Here is a 27,186-nt window from a genome sequence, read left to right on the forward strand (position 1 = left end):
TCACAGGCTGCCCAGTGCCACGGACTTCTTCAGTGGCACCTCCTCCTGCCTGGAGATCGCTTCACCTCTGTCACAGGGCCCAAGATGCTGCAAAGTCAGCCCAGGCAGCCAACGTCTCTCCTGGCACTCCTGCACAGCCCAGCTCTGTTTCTCGCTGGCCTTGGGCACTGCAGCCTTTGCTCTCTCAGTGGGAACCTCCTTTCACCATTACATTGCCACCTGCTATCTCTGCCAGCATGGCTCTGCTCTGAAGTGGGGCCATGGCACGCACAGTGCTCTTGGTAACAGGTTTCACCACAACCAGTCTGCTCTCTGTGCCACAGCTGATGCTCTGCAGCCCAAATATATGCAAATGTATTCAGCCTGGGGTAGAGACAGGAGCAGATGGAGATGTACAAGTTTTCACAGGTGTGAAACATCATTGGAATGACTGAGATGTGGTGGGATCACTCACATGACTGGAGGGCAATTCTTGTAGGGTACACTCTATTCAGGAGAGACTGTCAGGGAAGATGAGGAGGGAGGATGTCTTGTGTGTAGGAGCAGCTCGGATGTGTGGTAAATGTCCTTTACCTAGACTTTGGCAAGGTATTTGACACTGTCTCCCACAATATCCTTGCATGCACGTTAGAACGTTACAGTCTAAAAGAGCAGACAACTGGGTGGGTAAAAAGCTGCTTGGATGATCAGGCTGAGAGGGCAGTGGTGAATGGGTAGTACTCTTCTTGGAAGCCAGGGAGAAGTGGAGCACCTGAGGGTCTCTCCAGGAACTTGTCCTGTTTATCATCTGTATTAGTTACACGGAGGACGCAACACTCACGGTGCTTGTAGATGACCCCAAACTGGAAGTGGGGGGTTGGGGGTCAGCCATATTCTTGAGGGCTGCCATTGAGAGGGACCTAGACAGGCAGGAGGAATGGGCTGTCAGCAACCTCATGGAATTCAACAAGGACAAATGCCAGGGCTTGCACCTGTGATAAACCAACACCCCACTGTGTCACAGGCTGCGGCCTGAGGGCCTGGGGAGCAGCTCTGTGGAAAAGGACCTGAGGGTGCTGGGAGACAGGAGGCAAAACATGAGGCAGCAGCATTCCCTGGCAGCAAAGAAGGCCAGAAGCATCGTGGGCTGCATGAGCAGGAGCACAGCCAGGAGGTGGAGGGAAATGGTGATCACCTTCTAGTCAGTATTCATTAGAGCACATCTAGAACCCTGCATCCCGGTTTGGGTTCCCAGAACAAGAAGAGGATGATAAGTGGGAGCGAGTCTCGCTGAGGGCCCTCACAGTAGTCGGGGAGGGGGAGCACTTGTTCTGTGAGGAAATGGGGCTGGTTCCACTTGGAGAAGAGATGTCTTTGGAGGGATCTCATAGCACCCTTCCAATGGCTACAAGGAGGTCCTCAAGAAGATGGGGGCAGGCTCTTCACCAGGGTGCATGGTGGGGGGACAAGAGACAATGGGCATAAGTTGGAAGAAGAGACATTCGTGCGGGAGATAAGGAAAAGCTTTTCCACTATGAGGATGGTGAAGCACTGGAAGTGGTTGCCAAGAGAGGCTGTGCAGTGTCCTGCCTTGGAGGTTTCCAAGACCACACTGGATGAAGCCCAGAGCAACCTGCTCTGACCCCAGAGCTGACCCTGCTGGGAGCAAGGAGATTGGCCTACAGACCTCCTGAGGTCCCTTCCACCCTGAAGGAGTCCATGGTTCTTCCCACTCTCAAGCTTCTCTTGTGGATGTCAGGGAAAGCATGCAGGTGCCCTGTGACAGTGGAAGCAAGCCAGCTTTCTTCTCCTCCTCCAGTCAGAATTATTCAGATGCAGGGCTTCTTGGCAGGAATCCCCAAGACAGCCCTGAGCAATCCTTGGTTTCACTTTTAATTTCTTTTTTCTTCCCCCCCCACCCAAGTCTCTCTCTTTTACCACCCTGATCGCTTCCCATACAGCCCACCCCACCCCTGCTCTCCCTTAACTCATTGGCGCTGGTTTCATTTGTTTGCTTGCTTGGTTGTTTTTTTGTTGTTGTTGTTTCTTTGTTTTGCCACAAAAGAGCTTTGGTCACGAAGGATCTTGAGAAGGATCTTGATGACTTTAGAAATGACCAGTTAAGCAGGATATATGGAAAAATATGAAAGGTTACTGAGATTAAATCCACAGCATAAGAGACAGAGCAGTGGTCATGCAGGTTAATAGGCAGATCGATATTTCTTCTCCCGAGACTAACACCCTTCCTGGAGATTTCCACTATTTCATCATAGGAAAACATTGACAGTAAAATTAGCCAATCATCTGAACTGATGAAAGTGTGTTCCTATTTTTGAAATGTTGAAAACAGTTCTTCACCTTTCCAGGCAGAGCTCAGCTGTCCAAACACAAGCACCCAGGGGCCCTTGGAGAGGCCCCAGTGTCCCTGAGGGACCTGCCTGGGCCCGGAGGCTCTCACAGGGGACCTGCGGGAGACTGGAGCCCCTCAGAGCTGCAGAGGGAGGCTGGGCAGAGGGGACCAGGCACCTGCAGCAGCACCAGCTGTCCATGACCCTGTGACTGCATCCCACCCCAGCTCTGAAAATCTCTTTCTTAACAAAAAAAAAAAAAAAAGCAAAAACTAAAAACAAAACATTCCCCTAAAAGACCACTATATTAAGAAAAATAAAATAAATCAAGAAAGATAATAGGAACACACACAAAAAAATTAAAAGTTGGAAAGCATAACAAAACATTTCTTTGCTTTCAATCTATTTCTTAATTTCTTTCGTGCTTTGCTTATAATGTCATTTTCTAAACAATTTGTTACAATCATCAGGCCTACGCCACTAAACAAGATATTTTTGTGTCTCACACAGAGCCCAGTGCTCAGAAAACCACACCCTGCCCGTGGCTGTCCATGCCACTCCTCACTCTTTGCGCAGAGCACATCGCACTCTGAGATGTCGAGCTCTCTCGACTGGTGAGGAAAGCAGGGTGACCAGCTTCAAGGAAATGCTCTTCTTCTGGATGGCCAGATTTGCACAAATCTCAACATACCTGCGTTATCATGAGGTTTTAAAGGAGTCCCTAAAACATCTCGCCACACTCCCCTTTCATTGTGCACGCAGGCAATCAGGTTGGTCAGGCATGCTTTCCATTTCCCCTTGATCAGCGCATGCTGCCTCTTCCAGGTCTTCTCCTTCCTATGCTTTGAGATGGTTTCCAGGAGGATTTGCTGCATCACCTTCCCAGGGACTGAGATGAAGATGACCAGCCTGTCGTTCCCCACACCCTCCCTCTTGCCCTTCCAGAAAATGGGTGTGATGTGTGCCTTTTCCCAGTCATCAGGAACCTCCCTGATTACCCTGACATTTCACAAACAATTGGGAGCAGCGTTGCAGTGACTCCAGACACCTCTCCCTGCACCCTGGGGTGCTTCCCATGTGGTCCCATGGACTTGTGTATTCCCACTGGGCAAAAGTCCTCCCCAGCTGCATCCTCCTCTACCAGGGGTGAGGCTTTGCTAACACAGATGCTGCCAAAGGACTCGGGGGCCAGGGAGGCCTGTCAGTAGACAAGACCAGGAAAAGACAAGGTAAAAGAGGCAATGAGCTCCTCAACCTTTCGCCCGTCTTTGTCACTATGTCCCCTGCCCCACCGAGCAAGGAGACCACATTCTCCTTGGCTGGCTGCCTTGTGCTGCCAGCGTCCTTGCAGAAGCCCTTCAAGTTACCCTCCCCATCCCTTCCCAGCTCCAGCTCCAGCTCCAGCTCCAGCTCCAGCTCCAGCTCCAGCTGTGCTTTGACTTGCCTAACTCCATCCCTTCCGCCATAGGCCATGTCTGTATCCTCTTCCTGCTTAGCCCATGCCCCTTCCAACCCTCTGTGGACGTCCTTTTTTTCTCTTCAAGTCCTAAATCACAAAGTCCCTGCTCATCTGTGCCATCCTGAAGTGTTGATGGTGAGGTCACCTCTTGTATGGGAAGCTCATGGGCTGGGTTCTGGTTTGAGGGCAAGAAGAGAATCATGCCACCTCTCATCCCATCAGAGACGATACATGGTCAGGGGATGGGGAGAGGCAGGCAAAGGGGACATGGCTTCGGTGCTGATTGTGAGACCAGTTCCACTGCAGCTGCCTGATTGGCCCTCAGCAGATGTGCTGGCCAGCAGGCTTTGTGACATCACACAGCACCTCAGAGAGTCCATCCAGAAGAAGTGACAGCCCTGGGGAAGGGAGGGGGTGACGCAGGTGACAGGGACCCATCTGGGTGCTGACTGTGAGGTCACCTCTGCTGCAGCCACCCCACCAGCCCATGGCCAGCAGGCAAGCAGGCAGGCATGGCTCATGGCCACCCTGCTCAGGACTAGCCCTCTGGGACAGACCTCCCACCAAGCTGCACACAGCTCCTCGCCTAGGTCTCCTCCGAGTCCAGGGTGCTGCCTCTGTAGCCCAGAGACACCACGGATATTATCTGGAGGCTTCCTTTGCCAGATCAACTTGCCCAAAGTAGCACATCATGTATTAGTATCAGTCAGAAGGATATTTATAGTGTAATGCCAAGAAGGAGTCATTCTGCAGGCTCCAGTGTACACTTTCATGATGAGTGGGTGATCTGGACTGTGCAAGGCCTGCTGGGGCAGTCCTGGACCACCCTACAAGGAACTGACCCTCACTTCCTTTTATCCACACCTCACTGCCAACAGGGGACCTTTGTCCCAGTTAGCCTCAGATCCACACTTGCAATTTCATCTCAGAGGGGCTTCGCTTGCAAAGAAGAGTCCATGAGTGAGCTAATGCCCAGGCTGTGCCTGAGCTGATCAGGCAAGAGCTTCAGAACCTGCAGGCCTCAACCAGCTCAGGGACACAGTGCAAAAGGTGCTCAGCTGAGTTGGACACCTGACCTGTCAGGTCAGAAATGACTGCCTTAGAGAAGAGAGGAGCATGTGGAAAGGTGAGGAACATAATTCTGAGTAAAAGTAAGACAAAAAGGCGAAGCACAGCCCAGGGCTGCAGGAGAGCCGATTTCAGCTCCTTCAGGATGTGCCTGGCAGGATCCCACAGGAGACTTCCCTGGAGGGCAGAGGGGCCATGAGGCCTCTGTAAAGACAGACTAGGCAGAGGAAGAGAGGAGAGAGAGGCAGAAGAAGAGAGAGGAGACATGTCAACTTGAATACAGAAGTTTCTCAGAACAAGGTTTCCCGTTCAGAGTGTTGGTAGGAAATGTATCACGTTGATTAACTGTACATCTATATAAACCTTTAAGCTCACATAGAGTAATTTCTGTAGTGCATGCATATGGTGCTGCCCATCAAAAAGAAAGAAAATATTCATTCGAATTGATAAAAAGTATTTGACGTTCTAAAAACAAAGGGTATTTTTCAATTCTTGCATAGAGCTATTTTTTTGCATAGATTTCCACCAATGACGAGAATTTTACAGAAAGGCCTTTATAGACACATATAGAGGCCATTGCTGCCTGAGATGCCCTGTGTAGCTGTGTTCCTGTGTGGTGCTGGGAAATGTGAGCCAGGAACTATGGGAACCTTTCTGGAGCATTGGCTGGTCACCAGAAGAAGCATCTCAAGACCTCTCAGTGGAACAAGTTTTGTTTTCCATCGACTAGAAAGGAAAGTCCAGACAACTGGGTTAGCCAGAGACATCTGTGCTGAAGGGGTCTGGAATCGGGTGAGATAATTCCCATCCCTGTTGTCACCTAAAATGGAGTTGTGCTTCATGACCATGCAGGGAATGAAAAGGGTTTGTGGCTAGATGTGTAGGGACTACTTTAAGACATCACTGTAACACAGGTACATTAAGATTGGTGCAATTTCAGCCATCAGTAAATAGAGCGTTTACATTGAAGGTGATCAGGCTGCTTCCTCTACCAGTTGTGAGAGCTCGACACCTCATGGTGCAACTCGCTGTGTGCAAAGATTGAGGAGCGGCAAGGAAGCTTCTCAGCAGGGAGTGGTTTGAGGGCACTGGACTTGTGCGAGACACAAAAATATCCTTTTTAATATTGTAGGCCTTATTATAAAAGAAATCTTTAGAAACTGCCAATAAAAAAGAAACAAGAAAGAAATTAAATATATTATCTAAAGCAAAAAATATACATGTTTTCTTACACTTTTCAGCATTTGAAACTTCTTTGTGTTCTTATTGCCTTTTTTGTTTGGTTCTTTTTTGATACACTGATCTTTTAGGGACTCTTTTTTTTTTTTTTTTGGTAAGGTAAAATGATTTTCAGATCTGGGGTGGGATGCAGTCACAGGGTCATGGATGGCTGGTGCCATTGCAGGTGCCCAGGTCCCCTCTACCCAGCATCCCTCTGCAGCTCCAAGGGGCTCCAGTCTCCTGCAGGTCCTCTCTGAGAGCTGCCAGGCCTGGGCAGGTGCCTCAGAGACACCAGGGCCTCTCCAAGGGCCCCTGGGTGCGTGTGGTTGAAGAGCTGAGCTCTGCTTGGAAAGGTGAAGAACTGTTTTCAACATTTCAAAAATAGGAGCACACTTTCATCAGCTCAAATGATTGGCTAATTTTAATGTCAATGTTTCCCTATGATGAAATAGTGGAAATCTTCAGGAAGGGTATTAATCTGGGGAGAAGGAATATCAATCTGCCCTTGACCTTGTGTTTCCACTGCTCTCTCTGTTAGACTGCGGATGTAGTCTCAGTGATCTCTCACAGGTTTCCACATGTCCTGATTAAATTGGTCATTTCTAACGGCATCTTCGCATCAGACCCTCTGGGCACATGCACTTTCCATAGTTTCCCAGTTTTCCTCCTCCCCTTGCCCTTTATCATTCAGGTACCTCTCAGCTCTCCAGTTGCTGCTCTGAGCTGTTGGGAGTCTGAAGCTTGCCTCACATTTCAGCAGTCTCGTTGTCTCTTTAGCCCTCTCCTTTGTTGTGTTTCTTGTCTATCCTTTCCTATCTATCTGTGGAAAACATTTCAAGGAAGGTTATGTCTTGTGGGCAGTGAACCTCACTGGAGGCAGCTTGGACTTGACATACAGTTGACGAATGTTTTTTTTGTATCTTTTATTAAACTGTTCCAAACTATAATTTTTTTGTTTGCTATTAAGAAAAACCCTTCTGCATCTGTATGCAGCTACTTCTCAAAGGAAAGCAGGTGGGAACTGGTGCACATGAGCTGTATCATTCAGGTACAGACTCGAGTGGCAAAAGGTTGGATTTTCACAAGAGTGATGTGAAGTCCCCAGTGGTGATGAGGGAAATGGCAGGGCTGGGGAGCTGGGGAGGAAGGTTGTCCATACAGGTGTCCTATCAAGTATACTGCTTTTCCTGCATGTCCAGACTTCATTAGGAGACACTGTGGGTCAGTATGAATTGGGGAATGTGGGTGTGACTTGTTCTGAAACTGAAGAATCAAGAAAGCTTAAGAAGCAGACATCTTTCTTTTTCAGGTGCTCATTGACCTCTTCCTCTTCTAAATACACGCCTGCAAACTTTCAAATTATCCACACCAGAATTGAAGAGCTGAAGAAAATTATGGAAAGAGGCATGGCTCCTTAGGTTTTTTTTTGCATTTTAATGACCCCTCTGGTGTATTTGGTGCTGAGCCCATGAAGCTCAGATGAAGAGAAAAGGCTGAAGCAACCTCTCAAGAAGCAAATCCCAAGTTTCTTGGAAAGATAACGGATCCCACTGAGGGCCATTACCAACAAAGGCTCCCCAGGGGCTGATTAGAGCCGAAAGTTGGAAGCATTGGTTGCAGGTAGGCAAAGGCAATGTGAGGGTGGCTGTGATACCAAGTCAACCTTGATGTGTGTTATCAAGCAGAGTGACCAGGCACTGACAGCCAGCTCCTGGGAAGGGTGATGCTTTCCATCAAGTGTTGCTGAGGGCTCTTCCTGGGGGCAGTGTGAGGGTGGGGGGGTACACAGTGCCGAGTGCAGGACAACATTACAACACCTCCTGGGAACCCCGGGGGTGAGGAGGCAACAAGGCCCAGTGCTGTAAGGAAACATCATCTTCTTGTAGGCCTCGGTGGCAGACACATCAGCCATAGAGAAAGGGAAAAAGACCTCAGTTCTTTTGGAGGCTTTCAGCCTGGGCAGTGCCCTTGGTCATCTCCAACACAGGCTGCCCTAAGCTGTCCCAAAGCTGCACCTGTTTCCCTGCAGCCTGTAGACACCCAACCTGCTTCCCCACCTTGCACTCACTGCAGGATCTCCCCGCCTTTACTGAAATTCCTCCGTCCTTGCTTGCAGATCCTTGAAACACAGAGCCAGGGGCTGATCATGGAGTCCCTCTGGGTGTCTTGTTGCACCACAGCACTACCCTAAAAGTGATGTTCTTTTTACCTGAAGTCCAGTCTGAACCTCTCAAGATGCAGTTTGTGGCTCTTTCCCCTTCACATGCTCCTTCCCACAACCAAGAAAAGCTCCTTCATCTCTGAAACCACCCTTCAAGCAGTCACAGGTGATTACAGTATTGGCCTTAGCCTCCACTTCAGCAGGCTAAAGAAGCCCAGGTCCCTCAGCCTCTCCATACAGGCCTTGTGCTTCAGACCCCCAAGCCCATCTTGGCAGATCTCCTCTGCACCCTCTCCAGCTGCTCCCCATTCCTCCAGCACTGGGCAGTCCACACTGGCACACGCTATTCCAGACATTACCACACCAGTGCTGAGTCAAGGGAGAAAGGAACTGCCCTTGCCTGGGTGGCCATGCTCTTCCTAATGCAGTCCTATATGCAGCTTGCCGGATTTGTGGTGAGCACGCACCACAGGCTCGTATGCCGTCCGCCATAACTTCCAGGGCCTTCTCCTCAGGGTCACTCCTCTGTCGGTCAGGCCTCTGCCTGTCCTGATGCACGGGTTGTTCTGCCCCACTGATGAGCCTTTCAAACAGGACAGGATGTGGGGTATACCCCTGCCTACCCCACCTTCAGCTGGCTTCCTGGTCAAGCATGACCCATTCATGAAAGCCCTCTGAGCTCAATCATCCAACCAGCTTTTTGCCCATCTGGATGTCTGCTGGGCATCCACTACTCTCCTCTCCTCCACAAGTACAGCTCCATGACACACTCTTGATCAATGTGAGGCTGAATGGCCTGCAGCTCCCCAGGTTGTCCATGTGGCTGTTTTTGAAGATGGACACAACGTATTCCTTCTGCTGTTCATTGGGACCTCTGCTGATCTCCACAACTTTTCAAAGATGACAGCAAGCAGCCTTGCTGTCACAGCAGCCAGCTCTGATGCCAGCCATCCAATCCCATAGACTCGTAGGGGTTGAGTTCTAGAGACTTGGGCACTGCAGGCTGGTTTTCTCCTCAGCAGTCCTTACTCTAGGCACAACAGCACAGGAGACCTTGTTGGTGAACACTGAAGCCAGGAAGGACTTGACTTCCCCAGACCTGTCTGCATCCGCTTTTGCTAGAATCCCTGCCCCAGTCAGCAGTGACCCCACATTTCCTTTTTTATTCTTCTACTGTTCCTGAAGCAGGAGCTCTTCTTCCTGTCCTTCACATCCCCTGCAAGCGTCTCTATCCCAGGGGAGATTTGACTTCCTTGACACCATCCCTACATTGCTGGACGATATTTCTAAATGCCTCCTTTGCAGCATCTGCCTTCTTCCCCTTTCCGTATGCTGCCTTATTGCCCTGGAGCTCACGTGGGAGCTCCCTGTTTAGCCAAGCTGGGGTCCAGAGGGGTCTGCTAATTTTACAAACTGTTCATAGGGAGCATTCTTGTGCTTGCCTGGTGCTTAATGACCTGCCAGCTTTCCTGAGCTCCTCTGCCTTTTAGAACTGCCTCCCTTTGTCCATCCCATGGAAGAGCTCCATACATCCAAGATACCGCTTCACGCATAGGGCATCCCCCTCCTCATCATCCCTGGTGGTGTCTCCTGTAGAACTTGTACCCTGCCATTGAAGGACTGCAGTCGTGTGAGTGATCCCACCACATTTAAGTTATTCCAACCATGGGGCAGTCCTGTGACAGGCTGCATATATTTTGGCTTCAGCACCTCAGATGTGGTGCCGACTGAAGATTTGTCACAGGGAAAACTTTTAGCAGGGACCTCAGGTATACAAAGGCTTTGACTGCAAGTGGTGACATGCTGGCCTAGATAGCAGGTGGCAATGTAATGGTGAAAGGAGGTTCCCACTAAGAGAGCAAAGCCTGCAGTGCCCAACGCCAGTGAGAAACAGAACTGGGCTGTGCAGGAATGGCAGGAGAGGGTTTTTTGCCTGAGCTGACTCTGCAGCACCTTGGTGCCCTGTGACGGAGGTGAAGCGATCTCCAGGAAGGACAATGTGCCACTGAAGGAGTCCCTGGGCCTGGGCGGCCTGTGATCCAGCCACCCTGACGACATCATTAGCCCAGTCCCTGTTCATATCATTTGGAGGGTGAGAAGAGGTTCAGAGGGAGGAGAGCAAGAAGGGTCTGAGCGTGCACATACTGGAGTAGAGACCTTGGTGTGATGTGCCTCCCATTTGTGCAGCATGCTTGGATGTAGATGGGATGGACTTTGCCTAAAGATAGTGGTGGCATTCATTTGTTTGGGCACATGTAGGAAACCCAAGATGCCCTGGGGCACTTGCACAACAACCACTCCAAAGGGCCATGGCTTTCCTGTAGGTCCCATGCTGGAACTACTAGAGACATGTGGATGTGCTGGACACCCTAGGCATCCGACATGGCCCTGCAGACCTATTTCTATGTCATTAAATCAAGTGTCTGCACTGAATTGCATTAACTGTGTGTAACATTGGGATCTTCCTATGTCTCAGCTTTATAGTGAGTGGAGCTCTAGTAGTAGGAGGCACCTAGTGTCATTTGAGATGGCCAAGGGAATTCTCCACCTGGCCCCTAGCTGATGCTCCATAAGGATGTGGGTCTCCCAGTTGCTCCATCAGAGCAAGCACACACTGGCACATGCCCTGGACCACCTCTGTCTCTTCCAATGTCACCAGGTGTGTGTGTGTGATCAGCTGACTCCCACCTTCCATCTCCAGTGATTATAACCGGAGCTTAGACAAGGAGCTTCCATGCAGAGATCTATGTTGTGCCCACTTCAGTTTTGGCAAGGGGAATCCCACCTCCTGTTTGTCTGTGAAGTTCATGGGAGTTGGCTGAATCCCACTGCATCCCAGGGGCTTCTAAACAGGCATGAGATGGCCAGATAGACTCATCTGAACCAGCATCTGAAGCATGGGTAAATGAACTCCCTTCCTGACCCCTTCTAGGTGTCCTGCCCAGTTAAGACATGGGAATATGGATTTCTAAAGTGGGACATTTCCACCTCTCCTAGATAACCATGCTCTGATGAAACAAAGCGCAGTGCTGTAACTGGTCTTTCTGCATTATTTAGAGAGGCAGCAAAGGTGATTATTTTGGTTTACCTCAGTGAACACTTCCCAGGAGGAGGGAGCACAAGGGACAGAGAAATTCATGAGCTCAGCGGGGCTTCTGCTTCTGAGTGGGGCCAGTCTGCAGGGATGGAGGGAGCTCATGGCAACTGGGCAGCACTGCCCAGAGACAGCTGTGTGCAGGAGCAGCTTCTCTGCAAGGAGCAGCAGGGCTCTGGGCACTGCTTGCTGCTGCTGAGATGAGATGAGACAAGGCAGAGAGAAGTGAAAAGTAATCTGGAGTGGGCGGATGAAGAAGAGCTCATTGTGGGAGAAATTTTTACAGCCCTTGACACAGTAAGTCTCTTTGGCTGAAGGACAACACTACTGAGTTTCCTGGAAAGGTCTCCAAAACCCATCCAAACCCGTGATTTCATTTTTAAGGATTGCTCTCCTGGCTTTCCAGTGCAGAGGAGGGGGAGATACTTGAGAGCAGGCATTCCCTGCCACACCATCACAGGGATAGGGCATCCTGCTACCTTCTCCCAGGGACACTGCAGGGGTGCGAAGCCGGGGTGTGCGCACATATCTGCCAAAGGCTGTAAATCAGAGCAGTTTTCCTGCACCCCAGGGTGCTTTGTGGCTGGGGCAGTGACTCTGTCATCTGCGAGGGTGAGTGCTCAGCCTGCCCAGGGAGCTCCCCATGGCACTGCAGGGAGAATGTCTGGATGGAAGGAGAGACCCCCGGCAGGGCAGGTCCCATCAAGGGAGTGCTGCATGTGTCAGGGCGGCCCACCACGCCTGCTCACTCCCGGGACATTTCTGGAGGAGAAGCAGGGTATATATGAAAGGGAAGGAGGTGTCATGAGTCCATGCTTTCAGTTTTATTCTCTCTGGCTGGGGTGAAATGGGATTGGATCTGTCAGGTTTAGACAGGAGACGGAGGCTTCAAAACAGTGACACCGAGAGAGGAGCAGTTCTGGGAGGGACTCAGCAAATGCCTTCACTCACCCCTCAGCCTAAGGACAGAACCAGCATCACCTTTCCAGCCTCACCAAGGTTTGTCTCCCCTGCTCCATAGCACCTGCAGACATTGAGGTGCCCTGGGCAGTGTCCTGCCCCAGGAGGTTTCTGCAGGGCAAAGCTGAGCGCCCAGCAGGTGGGATGGGGTCTGTGAGCACTGACAGGGAGAGACGTGGGGACAGAGAAACAGCTCCCTGCAGGGATGGCTCCAGGCAGCAGAGTCATACTCAAAGTGTGAGAGGAAACTGTCAACTCCAACACCTCCTCTCCTCTCCCAGCCAGCACAGCCCTCTGCTCTCAGGGCTGGGGTGTCCAGGGCAGGAGTTGTTTCCTCAGCAGCTGGACATGCAGGAGAGGAGACACTCCCAAGTGCCCCTCTGTCCCTCCCTGGCCCTGCCTCCCTGGCAGAAATATCATGGTATTGCGTGATGTTTCCCACCTGCCCATGCTGCCCTTGTGCTTCCCCTTGGACTCTCTGGGCAGGGGGGTTTCTGATGCAGTTCAGACACTGACCCTGTGGGTCCTGCATTGCAGACATGTCCTTGCCAGTGGACTGCCAGCACTTCGCCAGTGGATTCCTCTGCTCTCCACAGTGTCATTTCTTTTTCGAGTAACACGAGTGCAACTGTTCTCCACCTCCAAGGTGCGAGCACAGGGCAGCTGGGAAGAAGGCAGATGGACAGACCAGCTCTGTTCCTTCTGCACTAAAGCCAGAGTGAATCCTTTTGCCTCTGAGGAGTCACAGCTGCTCACTCTGAGTGCAGCAGCAATGCTGAGGATTTCTACCTGCAGGAATCCTCCTCAGGTGTGACAGAGTCAGCTAAAGGAAACAAAAGAAGCCTTAAAACTATTAATGCACCCACATTATTTAGAAGTGGGAGTGAAGATGCTGAAAATGCCTTCAACATTATGAGTGGATGAAATCTGGGTGGAACTTGCGGTATATCAGTTTAGTCACCCCTGTTCCCATGTGCGAAGTGCTGTAGGTCAGAATTGAGTTCTCTGGAGTCCACGGGCAGAGGACCATGCTCGCATGGTACCCTCAGCCAGGACAAACTGGAGCTCAAGACATGGAGCTGAATGACAGTGCTGCTGAGATGGGGAGAGGTAATGTGTGTGTGTCTGGAAGGGTTTTATGAGAAAGCTTTGCTCCGAGAAGTCTGTCGAAATTTATCTCTGTGTTCTTCCCTGGAGAGTCCCCAAGCTCAGAGGGAGCAAATGCCAACAGCAGCTCCCTCAACGAGTTCCTCCTCCTGGCATTCACGGACACGCAGGAGCTGCAGCTCTTGCACTTCTCCCTCTTCCTGGGCATCTACCTGGCTGCCCTCCTGGGCAACGGCCTCATCATCACAGCTGTAACCTGCGACCACCACCTCCACACCCCCATGTACTTCTTCCTCCTCAACCTCTCTGTTCTGGACCTTGGCTCCATCTCCACCACTGTCCCCAAATCCATGGCCAATTCCCTGTGGGACACCAGGGCCATTTCCTACTCAGGATGTGCTGCCCAGGTCTTCCTCATTTTCTTCTTGTTTGGAGGAGAGTCTTCTCTTCTCATTGTCATAGCCTATGACCGCTATGTTGCCATCTGCAGACCCCTGCACTATGGGAGCATCATGGGCATGAGAGCTTGTGTCAGAATGGCAGCAGATGCTTGGGCCAGTGGTTTTCTCCATGCTCTCCTGCACACTGCTAACACATTTTCAATACCACTCTGCCAAGGCAACACAGTGGACCAGTTCTTCTGTGAAATCCCACAGATCCTCAAGCTCTCCTGCTCAGACTCCTACCTCTGCGAAGTTGGGCTTCTTGTGGTTACTGCCTGTTTAGCCTTTGGGTGTTTCATTTTCATTGTGCTGTCCTACGTGCAGATCTTCACTGCCGTGCTGAGGATCCTCTCTCAGCAGGGACGACACAAAGCCTTTTCCATGTGCCTCCCTCACCTGGCTGTCGTCTCCCTGTTTGTCAGCACTGACGTGTTTGCCTACCTGAAGCCCCCCTCACTGTCCTCTCCAATTCTGGATCTGGTGGTGGCTGTTCTGTACTTGGTGGTGCCTCCAGCAATGAACCCTCTCATCTACAGCATGAGGAACAAGGAGCTCAAAGATGCCCTGAGTACATTGGTTTCACGGACATTTTTCAGCAGTGGTAACATTGCCATTGCTCTCCACAAATGACTCCCCCTGTGTACTGTACCAGGACTGAGCTTTGTTTGTTCACTTTATTTTTAGTATTCCTGCTATGACTGTTGATATTATCATTTGTCACCATGTTGCTACTCCAATGGTTGGATTCATTCCACCTTTACTGAGACTGCTCTGTCCCACCTGGTGCCTATTTAAGATTCTGTCTAACACTAGGTCAGAGCAGACTCCCTCACAGTATCTTTGTAATAAAGTAGGTTCTTCCAGGTGCAGTGCCTGAAGGCTGTGCTTCCTCCAAAGCTGGTGTCCAGAATAGGCCCCAGGAATTGCAGTCCAGAAGGGCCTAGTGCACAGGGTTCTCCATGGGTTCAGGAGCAAAAAGCTCATAATCTTCTTATGATCTGTTAGAGACTAAGGGCTGGATTTAGGACTCACTCGTCAGTGTCCAGTGACAGTGGAGGGGATGAATGGTCATGGATTTACATACCCACAGCTGTCCCACATTTTAAGGCCCAGTGTCTGATGGCCGTCTTTCTGGAGGGGAAGCTGGAGCTGCCAGGAGAACACAGGGCATCTCCTGGGACAGCATGTGCCTGGCGTGGGCAGTGAGTGGAGCCTTACAAAGGGAGAGATCCTCCAAGGTGGAGTCATTTAAAGCTAAAGCATGAAACCCAGGGATCCAAAGGCAAAAGGGGACTCTACAATCCCAGGAGAGGCATTGGGGACCCAGCTGACATGGGGAAGGGAGACTGGAGAGTGATTCATGTCACCCTCTGTGAAATACCAGGGGCAGGATCTAGAGATGCACCTGGACAGAACTAATAGCTTTGGAAATACTCCATAACCCCTCCCAGCACCTGCCACATCTGCAGTCCCCTGGAGGGATTAGAGGCCGTGATCCCCATTTGGTTGGATCTGCCTCCCACCCTGACCAGCACAGCCAATGCAGAGTCACCCTGTGGTCCTGTGGCCCCACAGCCTGCTCGCTCTGCAGGGCAGCACTGTGAGCTCAAGACCCCGCAAGAGAACAGGGGAGGGGGTGTGGGAATGGCCAACAAGATCAGAGGAGGGATTGGAAGAGATGATGAGAAGTAAGTGGAACTGGGCTTGAAAGTGTCTTGGAGAGAAGAATGCCAACTTTTAATCCAAGACAATGTTTGGAGTGTGGGTAGACTAAAGCGAGCTCATGGTGCAGAGCCAGAAGTCCTTGCTGTCCCGGCCCTGCACATGGCCTGGGAAGTGGCTGAAGAAGGATTAATGCTCCCCACCCTCCCAGCTCATACTGCCATTTTCCCTCCTGAGGGGTGGCACCAAAAAGAAGACTGGGACCCCTTGTGGGAGCTTGCGTTGAAGGAAGGAGGACTCAAGAACCATATCAGTGTGCTGCTGTCCCTCAGGCCCTGTCCCCAGCACATTTCCTTGAGACAATCTCCCCCACACCTCATGCTGGTCCTTACCCCAAAAGTCACCCCCAGACAAGGCTCCATGCCCAACTTGAGGACTAAATGTCCAGCTGTGAGGCCTGGGAGGACGAGCCCTCTGCTGGGTCCTCTGCAGGGCTGGCAGGGAGCATGCCGAGGAGGTCCTGGGGCCATCTCCTGGGCCAGCAGACCATCCTCCTCCCATGGGGGGCCTCAGGCAGGGTGCCTCAGGGGAAAGATCCATCCCAGCTTGCTGCTGCATGAACAGAGAGGAGAAACTGTCCCAGGAAACTCTTCCCAGACCCTCATACCAGCCATTTCCAGCACTAGCCATTCCCCACAGTCCTGGAGAGATGTGATCTTTGAATGTGACCAGCTTTGTCTGCCTGCTGGGCTCAGTGCCTGTATGGGGGTAATGGCTGGTCCTGCCTGGCCTCTCCTTTTAGGCTCAAACCCAAGCAGACCCCAGAGCACGGCCTTCTGCTAACCCCAGGGGACAGGATCAGGACTGAGCAGGACCTGGGGACTGGTGGGAGGCTTCAGGAGGGCTTTGGGGAACAGAGCACTGAAGGCTGTCATGGAGACCATGCCTGGAGGACATTTCCCCACCCCTGAATGCAACCTGTCCTGTGCAGTGACTGTGCAGTGGGGCCATGGGGCCACATGGAGGGCAGCAGGGCTGGGCCAGCACAGAGACAGGAGGCAGATGGGAGCCATGACACCCCAGAAGCTCCCAACTTTCATGGAGGGGACTCACTGCTGCTAGCAGGGTCGGGGGGTTCTCAGGGACTACAGCCACCGGCACTGCCTGCCAGGACTCCCAGACCCAGTACAGATGGTCTCCCAGCAATGCAGCTCATGGTGCCCCCCCCGTCCTTTGTCATCATCCTCTCTCAGGAGCACCATTGGGTGCATAAGTCCCTGCGAGGGTGTGGAGAGGAGCTGCTGGAGGTCTCCTCTTCTCATGCCTGCTGCCCCAGCTCTACCCTGGCATGACCCCACAGGCTCTGCCCTGGCTCATCTTATGTCTCCATTAGCTCTCCTCTGAGACCACGTAGGGACCCTCAGCGCATAGCTCTGCTTGGAGATGGCCACCACAGACTGCCTGCATGGTCCCAGGAGATCCCAGCAAGGCTGTGCTTGGAGGTGAGGCTGTGATTGTCCTCAGTCAAAGCTGGTGGGATGGTCTGGCTGAGGGCCAAGGGGAGGAAAGAACACAACACAACAAGGAGAAGATGCAGTAAGGGAAATTTCAAAAGAATTGAAGGAAAATAATAAAGAAATAATCATGGTAGTTGAGTAGCAATGGGGGAAGGGCCAGCATATGGCAGGGCCCTTCTGCATTTTTTTTGTCCTCAGCAAGCATGATGAATATTGCCTCTTCCATGTCACTAATCAAGTCCTTGAACAGGACAAGTTCCTGGAGAGACCCCCCATGGTGCTCCACTTCTCCCTGGCCTCCAAGAAGAATACCACGCATTCGCCACTGCCCTCTGAGCCTCATCATCCCACAAGTTCTTTAGCCATCTGGTTGTTCACCCATCTAGGTGGTAAATTTCTAAATTGTACTCCACAAGGATATTGTGGGAGACAGTGTCAAACACCTTGCTCAAATCAAGTCGAAAGGCATTTTCTGCTCTCCAAACACAAGTACACTTATTTAATCCTAGAAGGCAATCAGGTGGTGAGGCACAATTTACCCATGGTAAATCCATGCTGCCTCTTCCATATCACCCTCTTCTCCCTCATGTGCCCAGAAATGAGTGGACTCACTCCATGACACACTCCTCAACCAATTGAGGCTGAATGGCCTGTCATTCCCTGGGTTGCCGTCTGGGCCTTTTTTGATAGTGGATGTAACATTTGCCTTTCTGCAGTTAGTGGGACCTCACCCCATCTCCACGACTACTCAAGGATGAAAGAGGGCAGCCTTGCTATGACAGTGGCCAGCTCTCTCAATGTCCTTGGGTGCAGCCGTTCCAATCCCACTGGCTGGTAGGGGTGGAGTTCTTGCAAGTCATCCCTCACTCAGCCCTCATGCACTGTTGGTTGCTTTTCTTGTCTGGAGCCCTGACTCTAGGCACAACAGCCCAGGAGACCTTGTTGCTGAAGACAGAAGTCAAAAAGGCACTGAGCTCCTCAGACCTACCTTCATCTGCTCTTACTAGATTCTCTGCCCCCTTCAGCAAGGAGCCAGCATTTCCCTTTTATTCTTCACCGTTCCTGAAGCAGTAGCAGCTCTTCTTCATGCCTTTGATGTCCCCTGCCAGTGTGTACCCTCTGAGAGCTTTGGCTTCCCTAACACCATCCCTACTTTACTGGACAATATTTTTGAATTCCTCCTTTGCTGCATATTCCTCCTGCTGCTTCTTGTATGCTGCCTTATCGCCCTGGAGCTGAGTTGTGAGTTCCCATTTTATCCTGGTTTCCCCTTCTCATGCTGTTTGCCTCTACCAAGAAAAGATCCATGATCTCTTCAAGCACTTGGAGGCTACTACTGTACCGCCCTTTGCCTCCATTTCACCGGGCTGAAGAAGCCCAGGTCCCTCAGCCTCTCCTTCAGGTCGCCAACCCCATCTTGGAAGACTCCTCTGGACCCCCTCCAGTTGCTCCCCGTTCCTCCAGCACTGGCAGCCCACACTGGGACACACTATTGCAGATGAGGCCACACCAGTGCTGTGTTGAGGGGGGGTGATAATTCCGCTTGTCTGGGTGGCCACATGCTTCCTGAAGCAGCCTCGTGTGCAGCTGGCCTCAGTTGCAGTGAGCGTGCACCACTGGCTCATATGGCATCCCTCGTAACGTCCAGGCCCTTCTCCTCAGGGTCACTCCTCTGATGGTCAGGTGCCAGCCGGTCCTGATGCAGGGGTTGTTCTGTCCCCCAATGCAGGAGCTGCCATTTCTCCTTGTACAACAGCATGAAGTTTCTGTTGACCAAATCCCCAAGTTTCTCAAGGCCCCTCTGGACTGAAGCTCCCTTGTGTCAGATGTAAATGAGTGTGTGCAGATGGCTCATCCTGTCTTGTGGTGCCTCTGACAGGATAATGGCAGGAGAAACTGCAGGACACTACACATAACAAAAGGAGGTAGTCATTTAAAGGGACTGCTGGCAAAGGTAGGGATCACCACGGCAAGCATCTCAGAAAAGCCAAGTGAATGTACACAGAAAGCAAGTCCAGGGTCAAGGGGGAAAGGGTAAACAGGGGTCGGCTGACTTCATGGCAGGGTATCAGGATGTTAAAAGAGAAGAACTTGGAAGGTGGAAAAGAGGGAAAAATGGAATAAAAGGTGAAGCAAAATAAAAATCATGGCTACTTGGGGGTACCTGCCAAGCAGTCCTGAAACTGAATGACTCTGACTGGAGCAGGACAAGGAACATGCAGTTGATCGGGTCACATTTTTGTCTGACATATTTCTATGGTCACGGGGAAGCTGAAGGTTTTCCCTAATGTCAAATGAGAAGATGCAGTGTGGAAGGAAATGCAGAATCTTTCCGGCTAGAAGGGACCTCAGGATATCTGGACCCCAACCTCCTTCCCACAGCACAGTCAGCTATCAGGTCCAGATTTCTCAGGCCTTTACTCATTGAGGACTTGAAAACCTCTGAGGATGGAGATGGCACAGCCTCTCAGGGCAACCTGCCCCAGTGCTTGGCTGTCTGGATGGGTCAAATGTTTTTCCTTACACCCAGCCTGACAGCTCTTGTTTCAGCTAATACCATTGGGCCTCATCCTCCCATCATGCACAGCAGTGAAGAGCCTGGCTCCATTTTCTTGGTGAGGTCCTGGTGGGTATGGGGAGGCTGTTATTAGGTGTCACCAAAGCCATCCCTTCTCCAGGCTGAACAAACCCAGCTCCCTCACCTCCCAGAGTGACAAAGTCAACATTACCTGTGTGTGCCTAGGAGCTTTAAGGCTCTTCCAGTCCTTCTGAATATTATTGGATCAGCAAAGGACCTCATGGATGTTAGAGTGCAATCACCCTTGTGCCATGACTTTCTGCATATGTCACACTCATTTGGCATCGTGTTGTAATGTACAGGTGTTGTAGGCTGTGAAGAAGACTCACTCTGGACAAGCAGTCACTCATAATGAAACCTTGAACAGAAAACCTTTCAGGCCCAAGAGGAAACCTCTCACCACTAGGAGGGGCTGGCTCTGGGGAGGCCATGTCAGGTGCTAACCCATGTGCAGTAAAGGATTTGCTGCCTGCAAGAATTGCAGTGGCTATCACCAGAGAGGACAAAATCACCAAATCATTCAGGCTGGAGGGGACCTTAGGAGGTTCTAATCCAACCTCCTGCTCAATTAGGGATCAACACTGAATTCACAGCAAGTTCTTGAGGGCTTTGTCCAGCTGCATCCTGCAAGCCTCCAAGAAGAGAGAGTCCATAACCCCTCTGGACCCCACTTCAAATGCTTCATGGTCCTCATTGATTTTTCTCCCTTCTATACAATTTTGACCACTTGTTTCAGCTTATAGCTGTTGCCTCTCATTCTCCTGCCATGGATTCCTGTAAAAACTTGGTTCATTATCAGTGGCAACCTTGAGCTGGGAAGCTGTTATGAGTCCTCCCCAAAACCTTCCCTTCTCTGCGCTGAACAAACCCTGTTTCCTCAGCATCTCTTCACAGGGCAAGGGCCCAAGCCCCCAGGCACCTTGGGGGCCTGACGCTGGACTCAATCCATGTGATCAACAATGGTCTTCTACAGGCAGCACCAACAGGATGCAGTATCTAGAGGGGCTCTAACAAGTGTTAAGTAGAGGGGGATAATCACTTCCCTTAATCTCCTGGCTGTGCTCCTGTTCTTGCAGCCCAAGATGCTGTGGCCTCCTTTGCTGCCAGGGCATGCTGCTGGCTGATGTTCATCTCGCTGCCCACAAAGACTGCCAGGTCCTTTTTCTGCAGAGCACTCCCCAGCCCATATCACTGCATGGTGTTGGTCTGCCCCAGGTGCAGGACCTGCATTTCTCCTTGTTGAATTTCTCAAAGTTCCTGGCAACCCATTCCTCCTGCATGTTGCAGTCCATCTGAATGGCAGCCCTCAAACATATGACTCTTTCTCCTGATGAGGTTTCATCTATACATGTGATGAGTGTTGCATCCTCCAGGTCACTGATGAACCCGTTAGACAGGACAGGTCCCAGTGTAGACCCCTGCATATTCCACCTTTACCTGGCTTCCTGGTAAAGCATGACCCATTCAAAAAAAAAAAAAAAACCCTCTGAGCTCCATCATCCAACCAGCTTTTTACCCACCCAGTTGTCTACTCAACTTATCATAATGCCTTATTGTATTCCTCATTGCCCTCACAATCTGGGACTCCACTATTCCATAGTCAGTGCAGCCAACATTTCCACAGATTATCACATCCCTGATCAGTTCCTTTTGTTAGCACCAGATCCAGGTGAGCGTCACCCAACTTGGCCCATCAGGGAGCTGTGCTTAGAAGCTGTCGCTGACACCCTCCAGAAATCTCCTGGACTGCTTGCACCCTCCTGTTTGCCCTTCCAATGAATGTCAGCGAGATTAAAGTCCCCCCAGAAGAACCAGGCCCTGTGACCCACTGACTTCCTCAGGTTGCTTAAAGGAGACTGCATCCACCTCCTCACCCTCATCGGGGGGGTGTGTAACTCCCATCACAACATCGCCTTTACTCTGATCCTCACACCACAAGCACTCACGCAAACCCTTGTCCATCCCATGCAAGAGCCCCATCCATCTGAGCTGTCCCTTCACCCAAAGGGCACCCCCCCCGCTCATCTTCCCTAAACATCTTGCCTGCAGAGCTTGTACCCTGCCACCACAGCCCTCCAGTCATGTTAATGGTCCCCCCGCATCTTAGTTATTCCAACCATGTTTTAGGCCTGTGACAGCTTGTGCATCTCCATCTGCTCCTCTCTGTGCCCCAGGCTGCATGCACTTGTGTATACTGGGGTTGCAAATCCTCAGCTGTGGCACAGAGAACAGATCTGCAATGGTCAAACCTGTTAGCAAGAGCCAAAGACACTGTGTGCGCAGTGGCCCCACTTCAGAGCAGAGCCATGCTGGCCTAGATAGCAGGTGGCAATGTAATGGTGAAAGGAGGTTCCCACTGAGAGAGCAAAGCCTGCAGTGCCCAAGGCCAAAGAGAAACAGAGCTGGGCTGTGCAGGAATGGCAGGAGAGGTGTTGGCTCCCTGAGCTGATTTGTAGCACCTTGGGCCTGTGACAGAGGTGAACCAATCTCCAGGCAGAACAAGGTGCCACTGAAGAAGTCCTCGGCACTGGGCATCCAGTGATCCAGGCACCCTTTGGTCATCATTAGCCCAGTCCCTGTTCATATCGCCCTGGGGTGAGAAGAGGTTCAGGAGGAGGAAAGCTAGAAGGTTTTAAGGGTGCAGAGACTAGAGCAGAGACCTTGGTGTGAGGTGCCTCTCCCATTTATGAAGCACGTTTGGCTGTAGATCGGAGAGACTTGGCCTAAAGGCAGTGGTGGGATCCAGTTGTTTGGGAACAGGTAGGAAACTGGAGCTGCCTTGGGGCACTTGACCAGCAACCACTCCAAAGGGGCATGGTTTTCCTAGAGGTCCCGTAGTGTGTCTTCTAGAGACATGTGGTTGTGCCAGACCCCCCCCAGGCATCCGACATGGCCCTGCAGGCCTTTTTTTATGTCACTGAACCAAGCGCCAGCACTGGACAACATCAGCTCTTTTCAGTGTCGGGATCTGCATGTGTCTCAGCATCGTAGTGAGTGGAGCTCTGGTAGCAGTGGGCATCTAGTATCATTGCAGGTGGCCCAGGCGACTCCCCGCCTGGACCCACCTCATGTTCTAGAAGGATGTAGGTGTCACACTTGCTCCATTAGAGCAAGCAGACACTGGCACATGTCCTCCAGCACATCTCTCTCTTCCAATGTCACCAGGTGTTTGTGTGTGAGCAGCTGACTCCCACCCTCCATCTCAAGTGATTATAATGGGAGCTTAGACAAGGAGCTCCCATGCAGACATCTGTGTTGTGCACACTTCAGTTTTTTGCAAGGGGAATCCCACCTCCTCTGTGTTTGTGGAGTTCAAAGGAGGGATCTGCAACCCACTGCATCTCAGGAGCTTCTAAACGGACATGTGATGCCCAGATTAACTCATCTGAATGAAAACCTGAACCATGGGTGAATGACCTCCATTCTTGTCCGATTCTAGGTGTCCTGCCTAGTTAAGACATGGGAATATGGATTTCCAGGGTGCGATGTTTCCACCTCTTGTAGATAACCATCCTCTGATGAAACCATCCGCTGATGAAACAAGGGACAATGCTGTAACTGGTCTCTCTCTACTCTTTAGAGAGGGACCATCAGTGATTATTTTAGTTAGTTCCAGTGAACATTTCCCAGGAGGAGGGAGCACAAGGGACAGAGAAAATCATGCCTTCAGCTGGGCCTCTGCTCCTGAGTGGGACCAGGCTCCAGGGATGGAGGGAGTTCATGGCAACTGGGCAGCACTGCCCAGACACAGCTGTGTGCAGGAGCAGCTCCTCTGCAAAGAGCAGCAGGGATCCGGGCACTGCCTGCTGCTGCTGACATGAGAGGAGACAAGGCAGAGAGAAGTGCAAGGCAGTGTGGAGTGGGAGGACAGAGGAGAGCTCCTTGTGGGAGAAATCTTCACAGCCCCTGACACAGTAAGTCTCTGGCTGCAGGGCAATGCTACTGAGGTTCCTGGAAGGGTCTTCTAAACCTGTTCTGTCCCATGACTGATAGTTTTTTTAAGGATCACTCTCCTTTGCAGAGGAGAGGGAGACGCTTCAGAGCAGGCATTCCCTGCCACACCACCACAGGGACAGGGCACGCTGCTACTTTCTCCAAAGGACGGCTGCAGGGCTGTGAAGCTGGGATATGCACCCAGGTCTGCGCAGGGCTGTGATTCAGAGCAGTGCCCCTGCGCTGCAGAGGAAGGTGCAAAAAAAGGCTACTTGAAAGGGAAGGAGCTTTCCTTCCAGGGCTTTCAGTTTCCTAATGTTGGCAGGGAGGAAAAAGGAAAGAGTTTTGTGGTTTGGCAAGGAACTGGGACTCACTAACTTTCCCTCTCAGAGATCAGTAGGCCTGTGAGAAAGCTCAGCAAAGCCTTTCAACCCCACCTCCACCTACAGCAGCCCCAGCAGCACCTTTATGGACTTATCAGGGCTAATGTGACCTGCTCCTTAGGACCTGTGAGCACAGAGATGCCCCTGGACAGAGCCCAGTCCTGAGAGGTTTCTGTAGGGCAGAACTGCACACAGAGAGGGTGGGACAGTGTCTGTGAGCACTGACAGGGAAAAGATGCTGGGAGAGAGAAAGCTCCAGGCATCAGGAACAGCCCCAGGCAGTAGAGATGGGCAGGGAATGAGAGGGACCTGCCAACAGAAATGTCATGGGAGGATGGATTTGGGCAAGTCATGATCAGTGGTCAGTCCCTCCGATGCAGACACCTTCCTCTGAGCAAGCTCCCTGTGTCTCCTCTTCCACCCGGCAGAGCCTCTGCCCTGACAGCCATGGGGTCCAGGGCATGAGCTGCCTTCTCTGCAGCCAGCCCTCCGGCAGAGAAGAGGTGCCTGACAAAGGGACTGAGAGTGACTGCCCTGTGATGCCACTGTCTGCGAGGCGGCATGCCTAGCAGTTAAGGTGAAGGCTTTCCTGACTTCCCATCTGTCTCTCTCTTCTCACACAGCTGTCTCACAGCACCTCTGTGATATCTCAGAGACAAATGGGGAAGGTGCAGAGATGCTGAGGGTATGGAGATGGTCGTGGGAGGCTGTATGTGGGCATCTGAAAAGAGGCCTGTGTTTCCTTGGCTAGAAGGGGAGTGTGGAGAGCTCTGTCAGGTGCCCGAAGAAAGGGAGAGAAGTTTGGAGATCTGAACTTTAAAACTGGACGCCTCTGCTCTCAGCAGGGGCGGGTTTCTTTTTAGAGTAGCATCATCCTCCAGCTCAAAGAGGTGCAAGCACAGGAGAGCTGGGAACGAGACTAATAGACAGATGAGATGTCCCCACTCTGCGCCAAGTGACAGTGGATGCTTTCCTGTCAGGACTCACAGTAGAAATGCCAAGGATTTCCATTTTTAAAGAGCACTCCCCAGGGGTGACAAGGGCATCTCAAAGAAAATAAACAATATTTTAAAATCCCTAAAACTCTGTTCCTCAACCCTCATTCTTTGCAAATCGGAGTGAAGATGCTGAAAAGACCTTCCACAAGGTAAGTGGACTTCTTTTGACAGAAACTGTGAGTGTCAGAGCTAGTCACCCCCATTCCCATGAACCCTCTTCAGGTACAGCATGACGGACTCCTGTGGAGCCCACGGGCAGAGGTCCCTGCTCCTCGTGACACACTCAGGCAGCACAAACCAGAGCTCAAGCAAGGGAACTGGGCAAAGAGCCTCCCAAAAAAGAGAGAAGCCATGTGGGATTTTTAATAAGAAATGGAACATTTTATTAATGTATTTATTTTCCTTTCAAAGTCTCTCCTAACTTGTCCCTGTCTTTTTCTCCCTGGAGAGTCCCTCATGCCCAGTGGGAGCCAATGTCCAACAGCAGCTCCCTGAATGAGTTCCTCCTCCTTGCATTCGCAGACACGCAGGAGCTGCAGCTCTTGCACTTCTCACTCTTCCTGGGCATCTACCTGGCTGCCCTCCTGGGCAACGGCCTCATCATTACAGCCGTAGCCTGCGACCACCGCCTCCACACCCCCATGTACTTCTTCCTCCTCAACCTCTCCCTCCTTGACCTTGGCACTGTCTCCACCACTGTCCCCAAATCCATGGCCAATTCCCTGTGGGACACCAGGGCCATTTCCTACTTGGCATGTGCTGCTCAGGTCTTTTTCTTCTTTTTTTTATGCTCAGCAGAGTATTCTGTCCTCACTGTCGTGGCCTATGCCCGCTTTGTTGCCATCGGCAAACCCCTGCACTATGGGACCCTCATGGGCAGCAGGGCTTGTGTCAAAATGGCAGCAGCTGTCTGGGCCAGTGCTTTTCTCAATGCTCTCCTGCACACTGGGAACACATTTTCAATTCTACTCTGCCAAGGCAACACTGTGGACCAGTTCTTCTGTGAAGTTCCCCAGATCCTGAAGCTCTCCTGCTCAGACTCCGACCTCAGGGAAGTTGGGCTTATTGTGGTTAGTGCCAGTTTAGGCTTTGGGTGTTTCATTTTCACTGTGCTGTACTATGTGCAGATCTTCATGGCTGTGCTGAGAATCCCCTCTGAGCAGGGCTGGCACAAAGCCTTTTCCATGTGCCTGCCTCACCTGGCCGTGGTCTCCCTGTTTGTCAGCACTGACCTGTTTGCCTACCTGAAGCCCCCCTCCCTCTCCTCCCCAAGTCTGGATCTGATGCTGGCCATTCTGTACTTGGTGGTGCCTCCAGCAATGAACCCTCTCATCTACAGCATGAGGAACAAGGAGCTCAAGGATGCACTGAAGAAACTCGTTCAGTGGGTACAATGTCAGCACCAGTAACTGTCCATTCTGCATCCACTCCTCAGGGTATCTGGAATGAAGGCTTTGTTGTGCAATTCTTTCGTTCTTTTCTCTTTTGCATCAAGGTTAAAAAGAGACCAAAAAAAAAAAAATCCAGTTCATGTCAAGTCTCCTCAGGAATCTCTCATTTGAATCTGACCCAGAAGCCGTGTTGAAGCAGGAAGCCAGGCTTCCCCCTTCATCAGCAGACATGGGGAACCTCAGAGCCCTCTAGTCTGAGCTCCTTCTGATGCCCCCAGGGCAATGAGCAGAGTTTCCCTTTGCAGGGTCTCTTTTGGCACTGACACCAAGGGAGCTCAGGGGCACAGAGTCAGGCTCAGACGAGTACAGGCAGGGTGAGACCAAGGGTCCCGTATCCATTAGGAGAGCTCAGCTCCCCTGGCCACAGTCACTGTGTGATCTCAAACCCCTCTCCTGCGAGGGTGGCAGCCGGTTGTCACCATGGGCTGGTCCCTTCCCTCTACAGAGCTCCAGCACTACAAGTGGAGGGGGAGTGGAGGGGAGGGGAGTTGGGCAGCAGCTTGTGGGGACAGACTCCGTGCTTGATCCCCCCCACTGCCACAGCAAGCATTTCCTCACTGCACCCTTCTGGCGGGGGCTGTAGCTTTCCTGGAGATACGTCCCCACACAGCAATAGGTCTTTCCGCTTTTAGACTTGTTCTCTTCATTTCCGTGCTTTCTTTCTGTGCTCTATTCTGTGGATATGGCCCAGGAGTTCTCATAACCTGGTGGTGGTAGGGTTGTGTTTCTATTTTCGTATCTCCTGTGAGCTCAGGCAGGACCAGGCACTGGGCACCCTTATGCCAGACCTGGCCTCCAGAATAACATTTCCCTAATAAAAGAAC

The 27,186-nt window shown here is 51.5% G+C and overlaps 2 protein-coding genes across 2 annotated transcripts in view; both read left to right on the plus strand.

Annotated features, from left to right (window-relative positions):
- The window catches only part of LOC136992947 (olfactory receptor 14C36-like), a 63,061-nt gene extending 48,591 nt beyond the window's left edge, over positions 1 to 14,470 (plus strand). The window contains exon 3 of the mRNA XM_067302966.1: positions 14,124 to 14,470. Within this exon, the coding sequence (XP_067159067.1) occupies positions 14,124 to 14,470 (347 nt within the window). The remainder of the gene's footprint in view (positions 1 to 14,123) is intronic.
- Positions 14,471 to 25,037: 10,567 nt separating this feature from the next.
- On the plus strand, positions 25,038 to 26,320 carry LOC136992948 (olfactory receptor 14A16-like). The gene is made up of 2 exons (XM_067302967.1): positions 25,038 to 25,060; positions 25,360 to 26,320. Exons 1-2 carry the CDS (start codon positions 25,038 to 25,040, stop codon positions 26,318 to 26,320), a joined length of 984 nt encoding a protein of 327 aa, XP_067159068.1.
- The last annotated feature ends 866 nt before the right edge of the window (positions 26,321 to 27,186 follow it).

The sequence above is a fragment of the Apteryx mantelli genome, chromosome 11 (genome assembly GCF_036417845.1).
Source record: "Apteryx mantelli isolate bAptMan1 chromosome 11, bAptMan1.hap1, whole genome shotgun sequence".
In the NCBI taxonomy this organism is placed as follows: domain Eukaryota; kingdom Metazoa; phylum Chordata; class Aves; order Apterygiformes; family Apterygidae; genus Apteryx; species Apteryx mantelli.